Source organism: Arvicanthis niloticus, chromosome 14, assembly GCF_011762505.2.
Source record: "Arvicanthis niloticus isolate mArvNil1 chromosome 14, mArvNil1.pat.X, whole genome shotgun sequence".
In the NCBI taxonomy this organism is placed as follows: domain Eukaryota; kingdom Metazoa; phylum Chordata; class Mammalia; order Rodentia; family Muridae; genus Arvicanthis; species Arvicanthis niloticus.
In genome coordinates, this window is record NC_047671.1 from 44,737,310 (window position 1) to 44,754,942 (window position 17,633).

At 40.2% G+C, this 17,633-nt stretch overlaps 1 protein-coding gene across 2 annotated transcripts in view; it reads right to left on the bottom strand.

Moving 5' to 3' along the window:
* Window positions 1-17,633, bottom strand: part of Stk32a (serine/threonine kinase 32A) — a 112,837-nt gene that overhangs the window by 18,342 nt on the left and 76,862 nt on the right. For both annotated transcript variants that reach the window (XM_034518221.2, XM_076912721.1), the window contains exons 6-7: window positions 12,264-12,301; window positions 4,121-4,210 (exon numbers count right to left, since the gene is read on the bottom strand). In XM_034518221.2, coding sequence (XP_034374112.1) covers window positions 4,121-4,210; window positions 12,264-12,301 — 128 coding nt within the window. The remainder of the gene's footprint in view (window positions 1-4,120; window positions 4,211-12,263; window positions 12,302-17,633) is intronic.

Genomic DNA, 17,633 nt, shown 5'->3' on the forward strand with positions numbered 1-17,633 from the left:
CCCAACAAGAACACGAGCAGATTCTGTGAGCAGGAAATTTATGAAAGGTCACAGAGATGGATTCCAATATCGCAATGTGTCCTCACTTCTACTGATCATTTTTGGAAACGTTAAGGTCCTGTTGATCAGGCGGGGGTAAAGATGCAGGGAAGCTTGTGTGTTAAGTAAGTTCTTCCAGTGCAAGTAGAAATCAATATGGATCTTCTGGGAGAGGCACTGACAAGTCCTGTGACTAGGAACTTTTTCCTCGCAATATAAATTTTAGTTAATAAATATATATATATATAAATAAATATATATATGTGTGTATATATATGTATATATACACATATATGTATATATACATGTATATATATATTTTAAAATATGAATATAGTGTGAATGAATAAATTGGGGCCACTATAAATTACAACACATATTTACCATTAATCTTTTTGATATTGTGTGTGTGTGTGCACTTGCACATGTACACATGTAAATACATATGCCATGATGTGAATGTGAAGGTCAGAGGACAGCTTGTAGGAGTCCCTTCTCTCTTTCTACTGTGTTGGCTCTAAGGATCTAACTTAAATCTTCATGCTTGGCAAGAAGCACCTTTATCTGCTCAGCCATCTTGTTGGCTGCTGACTGCTTCTTACATAGAAAAATACCAAAGTTACTCTGAAGGATCCTCAAGAGTAGAAGACCATTATTTTATGACAGAATTTATCACAAGAAATAATGAAGTTGATGGAAATGATCCAGCTAACACGATTTCTATTGTGAAATTATATTTTAGAATGAGAAGCGACCTAGTATTCAACAATGGAGGAAGTGACACACGTTGTTGTCGCACACTCTGATTACAACCCATGCCAAGAACATTAATTCTATTCACTGACATGGGAAAATGAACAGCATTAGTTGTCAGACAAGACTCAGGCTCTGTGGGCAGAGGGAAGAAGGCATCATTTTCAGTAGAGGTGTGTTGACTGACTTGAACCGAGGACATCAGATGGCTTAAACCAGTGCTTCTCAGCCTTCCTAATGTTGTGACTCTTTATACAGCTCCTCGGGTTGTATGGACCCCAACCAAAAAAAATTATTATCATTGCCATTTCATAATTGTCATTTTAGGCTGTTTTGAACCATAATGTAAATATCTGATATGCAGGATACCTGATATATGAAAAGGTCATTTCACTCCTAAAGGGGTCTCAACCCACAGGTGGAGAGCCACTGGATTAGGCCATGTCCCTAGTTCCTCGTTGGACCTGTTTCCTAACTGATGAGACTGGCAACCTCTGAAGTGGGAAGAGCAACAGTTACTGACATACAGAATTGTTTTTCGAGTCAGTGACCCAAGCCTTGTTCCCAGAATGTACCCAGCTTGCTAGTGAATGTCAGTCATTATACCATTATCACTGCCATCCCCCCAAATGTTTCAGGCTAAATGTTTCTAGATTCAGGTTTAATTTCATGCTCTGTCAATCACTTGCTCTCTGGTTATCATCAAATCATTTTTCTCTCTGGGTTGGATGTTTTTAATGTATGAATAAAAATAATAGTAATATCTACCTCACAGGATTGTTTTCATGATGCAATAAATATTAAAGACTTAAGGCATCTGGGACATTGTAAGTGCTCACTACATGATAGCAATTGTTGTAACCTTTATTTATATTAAAGAAGCTTAGTCTAATCTAGCTTCTAAAAAATGTAAAGATAAATATGTTTGTCCACAGAAAGTGTTTGATAAATATCACAATTGCCCATTAAAAACGTGAAACTGGGGCAGTGCCTGACCTCTCGCCTAGATTCCAATTTACCAGTTTTACTCTATGAAATGCTAGAAATGATAACTGTGAAAAAATTAATACAGATACACACTTAAAAATGACTGGGGAGAAGAGAGAAAAGTGTCCCCCCTGTTACTTCTATCACCATGGAAATCATCCCTAGAAACCCCAGATGCACTCTTTTCTGATTTGGCACCAAGAAAATAGCCTATAATGTAGAAACCCAGAAATCCTTGGAACAAACTGGACAGACCAGCGGGCCTGGCTATTCCCTTTTATCACTAGATTGCCGTGAGTTTTAGGAAGAAAAATGGTCTGAATTCTATGTGCCGAGTATTTTAGAAGTGACAAAAGAGATTTATTCCCCCCACCGATCATTGAAAGCCATGAAATCTGCAGTTGTTCAAATGTTACATAAAATAAGGCTCACTTTTATTTTTCTGGAGACAATCTTGTGGTGGCCTTTTATGTAAGAGTCCCCCTCCCCCTTTCTCTCATCACAGGGAGAAAAGAGACTAAACTGAAAGGGGAATTGAAAGTAGCATTGTTCTTCTCCATTTTTCAACTTCAGACATTTTTCTATGAAATTCTCTGAGCAAATCTAGCTTGTACCATTCATTCTACCCTTTACAGAACCCCTTCTATTTCAGCAGCTTTGAGATCATAACTAATTAAGAGAGATGCAAGAGTAGAAGGTGGATTTCCTTCTTCTATCATCTGGTAGCAATCCTGCATTGTTTAATATCTTGTTTCATCTGGTTGGTATCCCACCCACACCCCACTGATAGCTTGTCAGCCATCAAGACCTAATACATTTTAATCCCTTTGACTATTATTATGTTTCAAATATCTTAAAACCCAGTACGGTCAATTTTGAAAATGGTCTCTGAGAGTTCACTCACCCACCTCACCAGGCTGGATATTTTTATACCCCAATGTGGAGATCTTGGATTGTGCTGGTTTATACATTTCTCCATCTCTTGTTTCCTGGCAAGCACTTATGTTTCTACATGTAAAAGGGACCATGGAATCCTCCCACAAGTATGGCAGGTCTGTCCCATGGCTGGCAGAGCTTGCCAATTCAGCTTACACAGTAGTACCCTAATGACTTTCTAAGTCTGATGACTTCAGAGGACTCACCTTGAGAAAGTCTGATGCAGTTAGTCTGTACTGCAGCTGTTGGCATCTCCAGTAAGCCATACAGATGTGAGTCTCTCTTTTAAACTCTAACCCCTGCAGTGGAGGTACATCATGAAGCTAGACCACTGGTTCAACCTAGTTTCACCAAACACAGTTGAGTTCCATCTCCACTGCTAAGGCTTGACTCTACAGTCAACAAACCCTCAGGAACAACTAGGGTCTGTTAACTCAGGAATCAGCTTGCCCAGCGTACACACAGACATCTAACCCAAATCCTAATCTTAGGATCCTGCTATTGCTGCCAACCCAATAATTGATGGGTAATTATGAGTATTAAGTCACGTCTTTAGGAACAATATGGGACAGAGATGCATACCATGACTGTGAGAACCACATGCCTCCTGATAAATAGTCCTATATATTTTCCAGAGTTGAGACAGGGTTCAGCAAGTTCTACTGACATAGTGTCTCTCTCTCTGCAGACAAAAGCACTAGCATCTGAAGCCGGAATTTGTAGCTTATTTGTTGCTACAATTACATGTGGATTATGTGGGCTGTTTGACTCCTAGCCCTACATTGTTAATCACCCCTTTGTGGGTTCTTAATCACCCAGGGAAAAAACCAGTTCCATAAATCACTGTTAAAAAAAAAAAAAAGAAAAGAAAAGAAAACTTTACTGCATTGCGCATGTGTCTAGTATTTAAAAAACACTGAAGGTAATAATCTTGTCATATGTTATGACTCTACTTACTTCTGATTCTTTCTGTTCAATTTGTTTTGTACCCTCTCCCACTGACATGTAAGTTGCATGAGGCACGAGGTAGAGACATTATGCGTGTTGCTAGTTAATGGGTCACTGTCATCTCAAAACCCTTCCACAGGTAATTAGTCATTGACTAAATTCATACTGTTTCTCAGAAACAGATGTACAAGGTCATATAATAGCATTTGCAGAATGTGACTGGTGTCCCTGGTAAATCAAGATTGCCCCCATGTAGCTTGCTAATGCAGAAGCTTCAGCCTCACTTCAGACCCATTAAATCAATAGTCCCCACGTAAAGCCAACCAGAAAGGAGCTTGTCAGCTCCAGGTCCACATCCTTATGAATTTAACCAGCAGTGTGTGGTATCTAGAAGAATCAGAAACGAGAGGTCTGTTCTTACAAAGAGAAAAACACTTGTGAAGCTGCTCGTACCTACCCATGTAAGGCTTGGTGCCAGCTACTGTGGTGATCCGAGTCTCCTTGGGCAGCATAGCAGCAATGTTGAAGTCTGTGATGTGCACATGCCCTATGGGAAGAGGAAGACCAGGAGAATGTTAAATCCCTTCAACCAAGAAGAACAGCCATACATCTAATTGAAAAGATCTGGATGCTTACTTAGCCTGTTAGTTCTGGTATGCTAACCTCCACCAAGTACAGGCAATAAAAACTCTCTTATTCCAGCCTCAAGGCCAATGAAGTCTTAAACCAGTGGGTCTGCAGCAGCCAGAACATGATATGCAGCCATTAGTCTCTGACTATAAACTTGTAGTTCAACCTGAGACTATTTGAAATTTGGTGGCTGAGTTCATGTTCCAGGAACTCTTCTGCGTATTACTGTCTGCTGGCACTGGTCTAGACTGTTCATTCTGTGCATACCACACAGGATATAGCCTTAATCTTGTTCACAAAGCATCCTAATTCTCATGATCTCTTATGGAATATTTTTAGAAATACAAGTAAGATTACTATATGCTAGCCCGGTACAGATATACATTTTTCTGTTTTTGCTTTTCTTGGTTTCTTGAGGCACCATCTGCATGGAGGAGCCAGACATGGCAGGTTGCAGTCAGTGACCTCTAACAAAATAAATTCTATCAAGGGTCAACAGGCAAAATTCGGACTGTTCTTTAAAAGGATTGGGGTCTAGGAGACATGGTCTGTATCCAGACCTCTGTCCCTCTGTGACAGGTAGTAGACATGTTTTTTTTTTTTTTTTTTCTACATTAAGCCTAAAGTTTTCTATAATAAAAAAAAATAAAGAATGGAAGCTGGAGGAAGGATTGAAGGAGCCTGAAGTATCAAGGACACCACAAGGAGACCTACAAAGACAATTAACTTAGGCCCATGAGTGCTCACAGAGACTGAACCACTAGCCAAAGAGCATGCATGGCTGGACCTAGGACACTAACACATTTGTAGCAGATGTGCAGCTTGGTCTTCATGTGGGTCCCCTAACAATTGGAATGGGGCTGTCTCTGACTCCATTGACTGCCTTTGGATCCCTTTCCCCTAGCTAGGCTGTTTTTTCTGACCTTGCTGAGAGAGGATGCATCTAGTCCTGGTTAGACTTTATATGCCAGGGTGGGTTGGAGCCCAGGGGTGGGTCTCCCCTTCTCTAAGGAGAGTCTCTAAAGAGAAGGGGAGGAGTGAATGGGAGAGGGGTGTGTGGGAGGTTGGAATTGGGAGGAAAGGAAGGAGAGGGCCTGTGATCAGAAAGTAAAATGAATAAACAGACTAATAAAAAATTAAAAATGGGAAGGTTAGATGATATCTAGGACCTCTGTAAGTTATGACACACAGCACTAAAATGGGTCTTTTGAGGTTGTAACACGCAGCAATAAAATATAAGTGTAGCACTTAAGTTTTGTAGGAAATACACCTTACATAAATAGTGTTCCAGGGTTCCTCCATTTATATCTGGAAAGAAGAAAAAGGCAGCGTAGGAAACTCAGGCCAACAAACCTGAGATGTTAGCTGTTGGCACAACAGTTATCTGCCTTCCTAGGAGTGTGAAGTGTTGGCGTTTCCATTTACATGTGGCTGCCGTTTTGATGAGATGGCATCACAAAGGGAATAGCACCTGATTCTCCTTCCAGAGTTGCTAGTCCAAACTCCTCTCAACAAACCCCATGGTCTGCTTCTGGTAGCATCTAGCCTATGGCTAAGGAAAACTCTATCTCCATGAATATGGTTCTGTTTTGTGCAGAAAACACTTCCTTTTGTTTGGATAATATTTTCGTAAGGTAAAATCAGCATTAGTCAAATTGAAAGTTTAAAGTATTCTTGCCCAAGTGGTACCAGTGAATGACATCAGTACCTCGCCTTAACATAGTGGAGGTTGTCTCAGTTTCTTTTACATTTACTTCTCTATAGTTTATGTTCCAAATATTGGACACTTTTGGAACTCTATACAAATTAAGTGGCCCTGAAATTGTCACTATCATGAGCCTCTTCTCTGCAGTCAGAATGCATGGCATTAAGTCTAGTCTCCTCCCTTAACAAGCTATGTCACCTTGGACAAGCCCACTGTGCTCTATGACTATAGTTTTCTTATTTCATAAGATTATAGGAACCTAAAAGCTAGCAGTGACCTTGGAAGACTTAGCCCAGTACTCATCAGGGCACCAGAGTTGTTGAAATTCACTATCAGAAACCAAGGTATACTTTTTACAGAACACATATGCCTGTGTCTCATTCCCCTGAAACTACAACTGGATTGACAGGAAAGCCTGGCGCCTGCATTAGAAACAGCAAACTCCAGAAGGATGATCAGGAGCATCCAGGCATTGGTCCCTTTCCTGAAACCTGAAGCTGTTTTCCATTCTCAGTTCAAAGGTTACCTAAATTTGTGTTGAAGTGGAATGTAAAGGATGCTTTGGATATGCCCAGTTCCCGGAGTCTGTTCTTGAATGAGAATCATCAGTGTCACTCAGGAACTTGGAAGAAATGCAAAACTAAATGTCTCTCCTAATTTATGGATCAGAAACACTAAGGTGCATGGCCCAGCACTTATGCACACCCTTTAGATGACTCTGATAACAGAGGGAATTTGACATCATTGCTTTGAAAGAGGTCCTGGTTCAGTGGAATAGTGAGATTGATTGTTTCAGGCAAACAAGCAAACCAACAAAAACAAACATACAAACAAAACCACCTAGTCATCACTGATAATTTTCTGTAGCTTGGCTGAATGAATGCTACTTATTTTTTCCCATTAATATTTGCATGTATCCTTCAGGATTTAAAATGCTGACCCAGTTTGTCCAAGAGAAGTGGTCCTGTTGTATAGGTGACTGACTGACTGGCTTATGGCAAAGTTCCTAGGATCCTAGAAGTGGTAGAATTGTAGTTAAGATCTAGAGGATTGAGACCTTGCTCTAGTGACACTTTGGCTCCAATTTTGAATCTCCCAAAATGCTGTGTGTTCTGTCACAAAACCATAGGACTAAGTAACTTGGAGCAAGTTCCTTTTGATTAACTTAGACATTTCCCTCTTCATGAATTGATAAAGAATGGGAAAGAATTATCTGAGGCCTAGGATTTATGAGAGCTCTGCGAGATTTCCATTAACAACTTTCCGGTGCTATCCACAATGCTGAGCCTCTGTTCTCAAGGTTGCTTCTCTGCTGAGCTCTTGCTTTCCCTGCCAGGCTCTCTCTTGTGCTAGGAGGGTGACATCTAAGGGTGAGCTCACTGTGATAGGATTGAAGGAACGAGGACTTTCCTTGAGACGGAGGGGATTGTATGCCTTCTTCTACAATCCAGGCCTCCAAGCAACTCCTGGAATAAAGTTTAACACCAGGGCTATAGAGATACTAGAGTTATTAATGCTTTGCTATGGGGCTGACCTTGGCATTGTAAGATGTTTGGTATAAGGTTCTCTGGTAAAGGACTAAGAATTTCCTGATCTAGATACCTGGGGGGAGGGTTCTGCCTGAGGGCTGCTGAGGTCAACAACCACTGTTGTCTCTAGCTATATTCTTCCCCACTGTGGCTTTGCTTTGTCTGAGGTACTTTCCACCAACACATTTCTCTAGGACATCATATTTAATTAGCTGATACTGGCCATAACTATTAAAATACTCCTGTATGTGGGTGCTTACAGGATGTCCAATGCACTTTCCTATGGTGTTATTTACAACATTAGCTAAGACATGGTCATCATTATTTAGGGTCACATTTATTTATCTTCAATAAAGTATCTTCTTGACTTTTTTAGCACCTGTTGGACTCCTCGTGGAGGAAGTTGATAAGATATAAAGCTCTTTTCTTTCTCACTCTCAGGACTGAACTGTAACCACCTCTTTTATGACTACAGATGATATTAAGACACTAAATTGTGGCTAAGTTCATACCTACCAAAGTCTTTGATATGCCAGGCAGGCATTATTATTCCTCTGGATGTTACATTTATTTCCTGAATAACTTAAGAAAACCATAAATTTTTTCGATATTATATTGCAGAAGTAATAGAATTGGATTGGCCACATCAACTGGCAGGAAATAAAAAAAATATGTTTCAAGACAGTGAGCTGTGATTCATCCGAGACCTGCTGCCATATTGGTTCTGAAGTAGTATAAGTGAGGTATCTGTGGGGAGCAGTAACTTCCATGTTCAAAATGAAAAACATTTTTTATATCAAATGCTGCACTGTAGAAAGAATCTCCATCTTGGGTGATCTCACATAAATGCCACTATTAGCTGGTGAATATGAACAATATGAATCATCAGAATAAAACAAAGGTTCAGCTTGTTACTGAGCTCAGGTAAATTAAGATAGCTGCTGAATGATATCAACAACACCCGTTTGAAAGGAGACGCACAGGGGATGTATGTAAGAAAAATTACACAGCTGCCCTTCACAGCTGCTAAACTCTCTAGGCCAGGGGTGAAATACTGAAAATGTGGTGGTAGGGATGATTGAAGTGTCATCTCTAAGAGGTACGTGGAAAATCAGAGCAGCTGCTGCTCCAAAGGGCAGACATCCATTCCACTGGTTCTCATAGAAACGAGCACATCAGGAGCTGGGGAATTCAATCACTTATGAACAATGAACTTTGGTTCAGGAACAATGTTGCAGTCCTGGGTTTTTTTGTAACCTAAATGAAATTTACTTCAAAACAATTATTTTCTCTAGAAAAAAAGATCCTGGGGATAGAGTTTACAGAATGTATCCCAGGTTTTCTCTTTGTCTGCTCCTGTTTTACTCATTTTCAGATAACTTTTTTTTTTCTTTTATTAAAGCAACAATTTTGAAGGGGTGTTGAGAGTGGGAATATGACATAGTTGTTGTTGTTCACGCTTAAATCTTGAAGCCATGAGATTGAAAAGGAGCATTGGAGTTTACCCATCATCTGAGATACTGGAACTTCCCCCCAGGAAGACTGGGAAGATGTGGGGCAGTGGGCTGTGAGAGGCAGCTGGGTACCAGGTTGAGCACAGGCCTTGAACCCTGGAGACCCTTAAGGGACAGTAGATATTCAGCCTTGCTCCTGGTTGCTCTCACTTAGCTTCAGCCCTCCACAGCCCCTCCCAAAGAGAGGTTTGTGGTCATCGGTCACATAGCACAGGTAGACGACATGACTACAGACCACAGAGCCTCAAGAGATCTCCATATTAATGAGATACCTAAAGGCCAGAGGGCATAGCCAATTAAACATTCCTGCCCAGACCCTCCTCCTACTTGCAAAAGGCATTTAACCTCAGGCCTGCCCTGAGAACATGGGGTACAGCTTCATCTACTTTCTGCCATGACAATAAATGTTTTGAGACCATCGACCACCTCTCATCTTTGGGGCCCGCCATGAAGAACCGTGGAGAAGGCCTTCAACTACCGAGCGCCTAACCTCCCGCCAAAGACCTCTCTACATTCTAGCCATGGAAGCTGCCAACCCCAGAGAGCTAGCCAAGCCAGCCATGACCCAGCCAAGCTAACCGGCCTGACCAAGAACCCCCTTCCCTTCTGGGAACTGCTGGAGCTTGTCTTCATCCCCTCCCGTCTTCTGCTGCGGATCAATCCAGCAATCCAGCCTGTATGCCCCATCTCGGTCCTTCTGCAGCCTCAGTGGTGCCTGAGAGCCCAAGGGCTTGAGACTAGTCAGTCCCTGGCTGACTCCTGGCTCTCTGTGGGTTTAAACTAGATTAATGGGCTCACTCACTTTCTTCCTCATCTATAATCACCAATTTCCAAGGAAAAATAATGAAAAGGAGGAAGTAAAATGAAGGACAACAGGATGAATCGTATTCTAACAACCAAGATTAAAACCGGCATACAGAATGCCTCTCTGGGTAAGGTCTACAAGTCTCAGAGCCTTTACAAATGATGAAGTGACAGGAATTCTTGCCTAAGGGCAGCTGTCTGTCAAGAAAGGTAAGAAATAACCAACACCTGGTTCTGCTTGGCCAGCCATGTTTTCCAGAAAACTTGCTTTTTGTTAAAATTACCAAAAAAAAAAAAAAAAAAAAAAAAAAAGTGGCCTCTATAAGCTGCCTTTCTCCTCAGGTATGAAGGTGCACAGAGTGTATTTAAAGCAAACATGGGAGGATCATGTCTCCCATAGAAGGCTGGAAGAGCTGGTGCTCTCATGAAGGTCACCTTCATGCTAAGTCTCAACATTGCTCACATTTCTGAGGCTCAGAAATGTGTTCCAAAATGTCAGAAGCTATAAAGTTAAAGAAATAAGACATTGGAAGGAAGTGGGGGGGAAAAATCCCTTCAGACAGACCATAAATAAGTAATGACTTTGTCCTTGAAGATCAGGGGCCATGCACAAAGGTGTTTCTTAGTTCTCTGAGCTAGGATGGGTCTGGGAAAAAATCAAGTTTCAATTCAAGTAGGCAAATAAACGATAAGGAATAAATAATACTTGGAGTTTTGTTTCCTAATTGTGAATCCTGCTTATTGGATAAGTGAAATAAATAAGGATCTTCACAAGTTTAGCTTTGCTTTGCAGAAGATTTCCGACAAAGAACAAGGATAAAGCCGCCGCTGTTGAATCAGGTGAGGGGGATGAGCAACCTGGGACTCTACATGGTTTGAGCCACACAGACTACATCTCTAACAGTGCACCTAGTAACTCAGGACCCCACCTGCATCCCTGCATCCGTCTGCATGTACACCTGCTTCAAACAATAAAGTGGGTTGCTCCTTGATGGTCATGTAGCAATACTCACTTCTATTTGAATATGTTTTAAGATATAGTAAGAAATGAAGAAGGCAGAAACATTGGCTATCTACCCCAAACTGGTTTGGAATTCACCTACATTATGGTAAATATATCCTCCGAGTGAGCTTTTAGATAAAATCTTCTATTTACTATCTTATGCTTTGCAAAATTGGGCCTGCATGTTATTAAAATCAGATGCATTGTAGGAAAGGACATTCACAACAAACAAGGTCTTACATCACTCAAGCCTATCAAACAAAACAGAAAGATCCTACTCCTAGCAACCCACTCTTTCTCCTGGGGCCCATAACAAAAAGACACAAACAATAGGTGGGGCTCTTGAACATTCTAACTCCAAATGATCATTTCTCCTTTGCAGTGTATCCTCTACTGTTTTGAAATAAAGATGCTTTACCATCTGTGCACACTTCTTCAATTATCTTAATAAGTTGCCCAGGACCTGGAAACACTTATGCTAAAGGTGCCCGTCAGAAGCGCTCTCCCATTGACACCATGAAAGCCATACACCATACAGTATTCCTTGATGTAGTACAAATAAATTCAAACAGACATTGTAAAGCATTGGAAAGTGAGCTGGGGAGATGTATCCATAATTAAGAGCAATTGCTGCTCGTCCGGAGGACCCAGGTTTAACCAGCAACACCCACAAAAGGATCATAGCAATCTGCAACTCCAGTCCCAGCCAATTCTACACCTTCTTATGACCTGGCAGTATACATACATGGTACACAGACATAACATGTAGGCAAAACACTAATACATATAAAATAAACATGTTTTAAACATGCTATGTTGATAAAAGCTTGATCTAACGCAGCTCTTGAACTCTAGGTGTCCTCAACCCCCTTCGTGATTATTGCCACTTTTCTTCTATCATTTTATATCTGGGTCCCACAATACCATTTTTGCATAATTACACTATATCTTTTCTTTAAGCTCATTTATCTTCATAACTGGAAAAAATTGAATGTAAGACTCGATAGCTCTTAAGTAAATGCAGAAGGGATTTGCCATCATAAAGTGCAAAGCATAAAAGGATACACTGACAAAATCATCTCAGTCACCATTACCTGGCAAATGCTCTATGTTTGGACAGACAATATCTTTCCATGAAATATTTTTAAGAAAAACTAGTAAACACTTTTTCTAGAAGAAATGTAATACTGGAAGGAAATGACTTTCTCATTGTGTCAATTCAATGTTATTCAAGAGTCTCTTATCAGATTAGTCCATTGTCATAAAGTTTCCCTGTCTCATCTCTCTACACACAGATGGAAGTCTGTATACAGAAATATGTGTGCATATACATATATATGTCAAATGAATCAAGCTAGGATAATCATGTGTATATACCTGTCATAGAGATGATTATAGGCAAATAATTTACTTACCATGTTCATCAAGTAAAATATTGTCAGGTTTCATATCCCTGGGGGAAGAAATAAGGAAAAGAGAAAGTTGTTCATAATAAGACAAACAGAGACAAATGAATATGGTAAAAGCAAAAATGCTCAATGCATCCTATTTTGGGTCAACATTGCTACATTGTGCTAGCATCACTTCTCATTATCATAGAGTCTATGAGACAGTTAACATTAACCGTGGAGGGTAGAAACTAAGGACTCAACCATCAATAAAGAGGAAAACTGGGCTCTGAACCTGGGCTTATCTCATTCACAAAGACTCTTAGTTGCTATAGCATGAAAGTATTGGTCCACAGGGATTTATGAAACATTTACATCGACATAAAGTAGCATGAGTAATAGTAGACATTGTCTTCCTGGGAAATCCCTGCTACACCTGGTTTAATGCCTTTAATTGCATAATTATTGTACTCGGGGTAGTAAAAGGGACCAATCACCTATGTGTTAGTGTTTAACATGATGGCTGATTAATATGCATTACATTGTGCATTGGAAATTTGCTAAGATGGTCAATTTCTGACTTTATCAACTCAAAGCTAAAACGGTAACTGCATGAGAAGGTAATGATAATTCGCTTGATAGTAATACTCACTTCATTATGCATATTTATTTCAATTTGCATATTTATTTCAATTTCAATTCATTTCCACATGTATATTTATCAAAGCCTCATATTGTGTACCTTTAAAATATATATACCTTTAAATTTGCTTTGTTTTTAGAATAAAATATAAAACAAAAAAGACAGGAAGGGTAAGTTAAAAACCACTCTCTTCCAATAAAAGGTGTTTTCTAATAACAAATATGAAGACTGATGGTCAGCAGTGTGTTCAATGTGCTCATGAAATGATTGCACTGGGCAGTCCTCCCCAGTCAGTGACTAGCTCTGTAATTTATAAGAACCCACAATTCTCTATGCTCAGACTTTCACTACCCTTCCCTAATGTGCCATTAAAATGCTTCAGTCTAGATTCACAAAAGCCATTAGGAAAGAAATTCAGAAACAGGTTTGGGAACACATTATGAGCTTGGTCAAGTGGCTTTTATGTTGTCAGAATAAAAAGTGACCTTAGCTTTTGACAAACCAAGGCTGGACATTTTTTCTTGTCGAAATTAATAAGCTTAAGAAAACTTACTTATAAACAGAGGTCAGGACATGCTATATCCAGCATTCAGGTGGCATGGCTTAACTTGTGAATCTTGAAATTTTCCTTATATGCATTAGGCTGTTAAATTTATTCTGTGTCATAGAGGGATTACCTGTCTCTGTGGCAGGATTTTCTATACTACAGGGTACAATTTACCAAAAAGATAGTGTAGCTGGACCTCAAATTGCAGGTTTCTGTGGCTAAGCACTCTTGTAATATCAAAGACCTGCCTCCAAATTCTTTGTTTGAAGAATTAGCAAGTCCAAACTCACACACGTTATAGAAGCCATTGCATTATCTGATTCTCTGTTCCAGCCATGTGCACACATGTAGGAAGGACCCTCTAACATATTCCCTGCCAACTCTTGCCTGCTCATTACTACATTTGTTGCTCTTTCATGGCAGATTCACCCTGGGAATCAAGACAGTTCATGTTCTGCAAAAAACCTTCAGTGACTTTCCAATGATATACAAAATGTATATGACTTTGACTCCCCTGTAATATGTGCCACACTTATGTGCAACTCCTCATTACGCTTAGGCTCAAGACCTCCTTGATGCCTGATATCGTTTCTTGGATAGCACATAGAGTCACGATTTGTGGTGGTCACTACAGGAGACTCAGGAAAATTCTAGCTCCTAGGGAAGTGTATCCAACAGCACAGGCCAGGCACTACTGCACACAATCAAAACTCTGTGTAGTGGGAAGCTGGAGGTAAACCAGGCATCAGGTGCTTTCCAACTGTTTTCAGATTGTATCCAGTTGACATCAGTGTTTTCCAGAAAAGTAGGAGGCCAGGAAGGAAAAAGTTGGGTGTGACAAGACCAGTATCAATGTCTCATTGCCTGTATTTATGAGGGTTTGTGGTAGAAATGAATCCCACAGATTTCACATTTCGTTTATTTACTATTAAGTCCTGGAGTATCTTAGTTGATTCTCTTTGGAGTTTCTCATCTTTTTGTCCACCAAATTTCCAGAACCTATCTTGAAACTCAGAAAATAATAGAGAAAAATCTGAGATGAACAATTGGGTGGACATTTTTATCTTAATTTTATGTTTATTTCCTCTCTAGGTATTTACTCAGAGTGAGCCACTGTGCTCAGAAAACAGGGAGAAAATGAAATCTTTTTCCCTCAGGGAGGATGAAAAAAACACCCAAAGGAACTGGACCAGAAAGGTGTGAAATGGTGTAGGGGCATGTTCATCACAGCATCAAAGATGGACTATGAGGAAATCTAATAAAATGTGGAATTTTAAACATTAAAATGAATTACATAAGCTTAGAATTTAACTACACAGTTTTTCAAACTCTAATGAGGTAACTTCTAAGTCAGAACTGGGAAAATTGCAGTATGATAAAATGGTTTATTTGTGTATGAGAAGAAACTTGGAGAGTTATATTAAAATTCCAGCTAGAACAAGTTGAGTCTTCCAGTTCTGAATTTCAACTCTATTTCCTTTCTTTAGCAACACTTTGGTACCCTAAAGTAAATCAGAATAAGAAACCACTTTTCCTAAGGTGATTGTTTCACTATAGCTGTCTGTAAGGTGCTTTAACTTAGTAGTTAACAGACCTGGATATGTTTGAGGTTCCCTTCAAAAAACGTTTTTAGTACTGAGGACTCTCTGCCACAACATTCTGAAGAATGACCATATTTAGAAGGCTCTTCAAAAAACCCAACAGCCACCAATGGGCACTGTGGAGATGTGAAGGAACCTTGCACACTATTGAGAGAACCTATGTGAAGTCTGGCCACTGTAGAGACCAGCAGTGAGGTTATTCAAAAGACTTGAGACTAAAACGATACAGTTATGCTCTCCTGAAGGAACCTAGCTCAGGATGAAAATAATACTGAGCTCATTTCCAACTAAGTGTCAGTGTGCCAGGAAATGCTGCCACTCTTGCCTACTCTAAGGTCACTTCACATTTTGATTATTCCTCAAAACCCTCACATCCCAGCCTCTTGCTCCCTCTCAGTAGGTGACTGTAGCTTGTCACTCAGAAACACATGATAACCCTCTGGACTGGCTTGTCTTTTGATTTGCCATTGTCTTCCCTCTGGCTTTGGCACAGCAGCTCTTCTGTGGGACTTAGAGTCCCGTCTTCTGCCCTTTTATGCTTTCCCTCGGAAAATATCCCTGCATTGCTCACGGACTCCTCCTTCTACTCTATAGAAATATGTTACCAGACAAGCCGTCACCCCCCATTTTTTGATGACACTTCTGGATTGAATGGTGGCAGGTGGAATTGGGAACAGCAGCTGCTACTTTAGTCTCAGATCACTAACCAGACTTCCATCTCCTCAGGTCCTTGAAATTACTCTTGTCAGGTACATCGATTCCCCTCACTGTGCCAAATGCAATCATCACACAGTTGCTACATTACGCTCCTTGGGGAAGTAACCACTCCTTCCCACACAACACACTTGGTTTTCATGTCTTAGAAAAACCCATAGTTTACTGGGTTTCTTATACTAGAGTTCCTGCCTCATTCTCCTTTGCTAGAACCTTCTTGGTCAGATCTCTAAATGTTGGGCTCTATGCAGAACTACATCCCACTAAATGACTGCATTTAGTCTTATGATTTTAAATATTATTTACATGCCAAATGATAATGCACAAGAAGCACATTTCTAGTCCTTACCCTGGAATTACAGATAAGTGCATAAAATTGCTTGTCTGATGATATCATCTGTTTAGGAGCCATGAAAAATACAGAATTCTTTGAACAGAACCTTCACTATTTCTCCATAATCCTCACCCACACAACATCAAAGTGCTTCCAGGATTCCTTAGCCCAGTAAATGGCCCCATAGTTCTCCCATTTCCAGTGAAATTTTTGAAGCAACTCTTCAGCTTTCTTTTTGAACTACTAACATCGAATGCTTAGCAAGTCCTGATGAGTCTACCTTTAGAACAGAATTGCTGGAAATAGCATGGGAATCTCCCAGAACATAACATATGAAAACACCACATGATACGGCAACTTCAGTTCTTAAGTATTTATTCCAAAGCTTCTAATGAGAATTCGCACAAGGATTTGTGTGCCCATGTGCACAGCAATGCTGTTATTCACAATAGCTAAAAAGCGAAAGCAACCCAGGTAACCATTGATACATAAATGAAAACCAGAATATAGACTATCCTTTCAATGGACTGCAGTTCTTTTAGAAAACAACGGAATTCTTATAAACGCTACAGCATTAACGAACACATTAATGTCTAGAAGACATTGTGTTAAGTGAAACAAACCAGGCACAAAAGGGCCATCATTGCCTGGTTCTAATTATATGGGATATGTGTATCAGTCCAATGCATATAAATGAAGGACATGAGAGAGGTCCCTGTAAACTGAGTAGGCAGGGAATGATGGTTTATCTCTTAAGGGTACAGAGCTCCATTTCAAGTCAATGGGAAAGTTCTGAAGCTGTTAGGTGGCTGTGGTGTCAACATGTTCAAGTATTCACTGTCTTGCCACTTAAGGTAATGAAGCTTCATGTCTAGTACATTTTCTACATCAGTAGATAAACTAGTTAACAGAATTTAACAATCTGAGGCTCACAGAAGTTTCCAGAACACAGTAAAGCGTTTATGTAGGTGTTCATCATAAAAATTATGTGTGAGTCCTGGTACTACACTCTGTATCACCAAACAGAAACACAAAAGCTCCCAATAGGTTTTTGATGCCAGCTACACTGCATTCACTGTCTGCCAACTGCAAAGCTGACCCCTTTTAGTAATTGTATGAGCATGTATCAGAGAGAAGATATGCTGGGCTCTGTGCACTGAGAGGGTGTGAGGACTTTAGACAGGGGCTCTCAATTTGACAAGTAGTAAAGCACAAGTCTAGGGATATATATATTCTATGGAATCCATTATATTTCTGTTTGACAAAACAAGCAAAGAAACAAACAAAAGCTGGGTCTTGCTGAGCCAGCTGCTCCTACCTTCAGGGTCTATAAATAGCAGGGAAGAAACACAATGCTCCCTGTAGCAGGGTCCAAGTGGAACTGATATATCTGCCCTTCTCACTTGAGTGACTTTACAAGACATTAGCAGAGTTTAATAGGCTAATTACATCCCTTCACTGCACCTACTCTGGAGTCAAGTTGCTCACCCTGCAATCCCACACAGGGTGTGTGAAAAGTGGGAACAAGAAACTCATTGTAGCCAAACCCAATCAACAT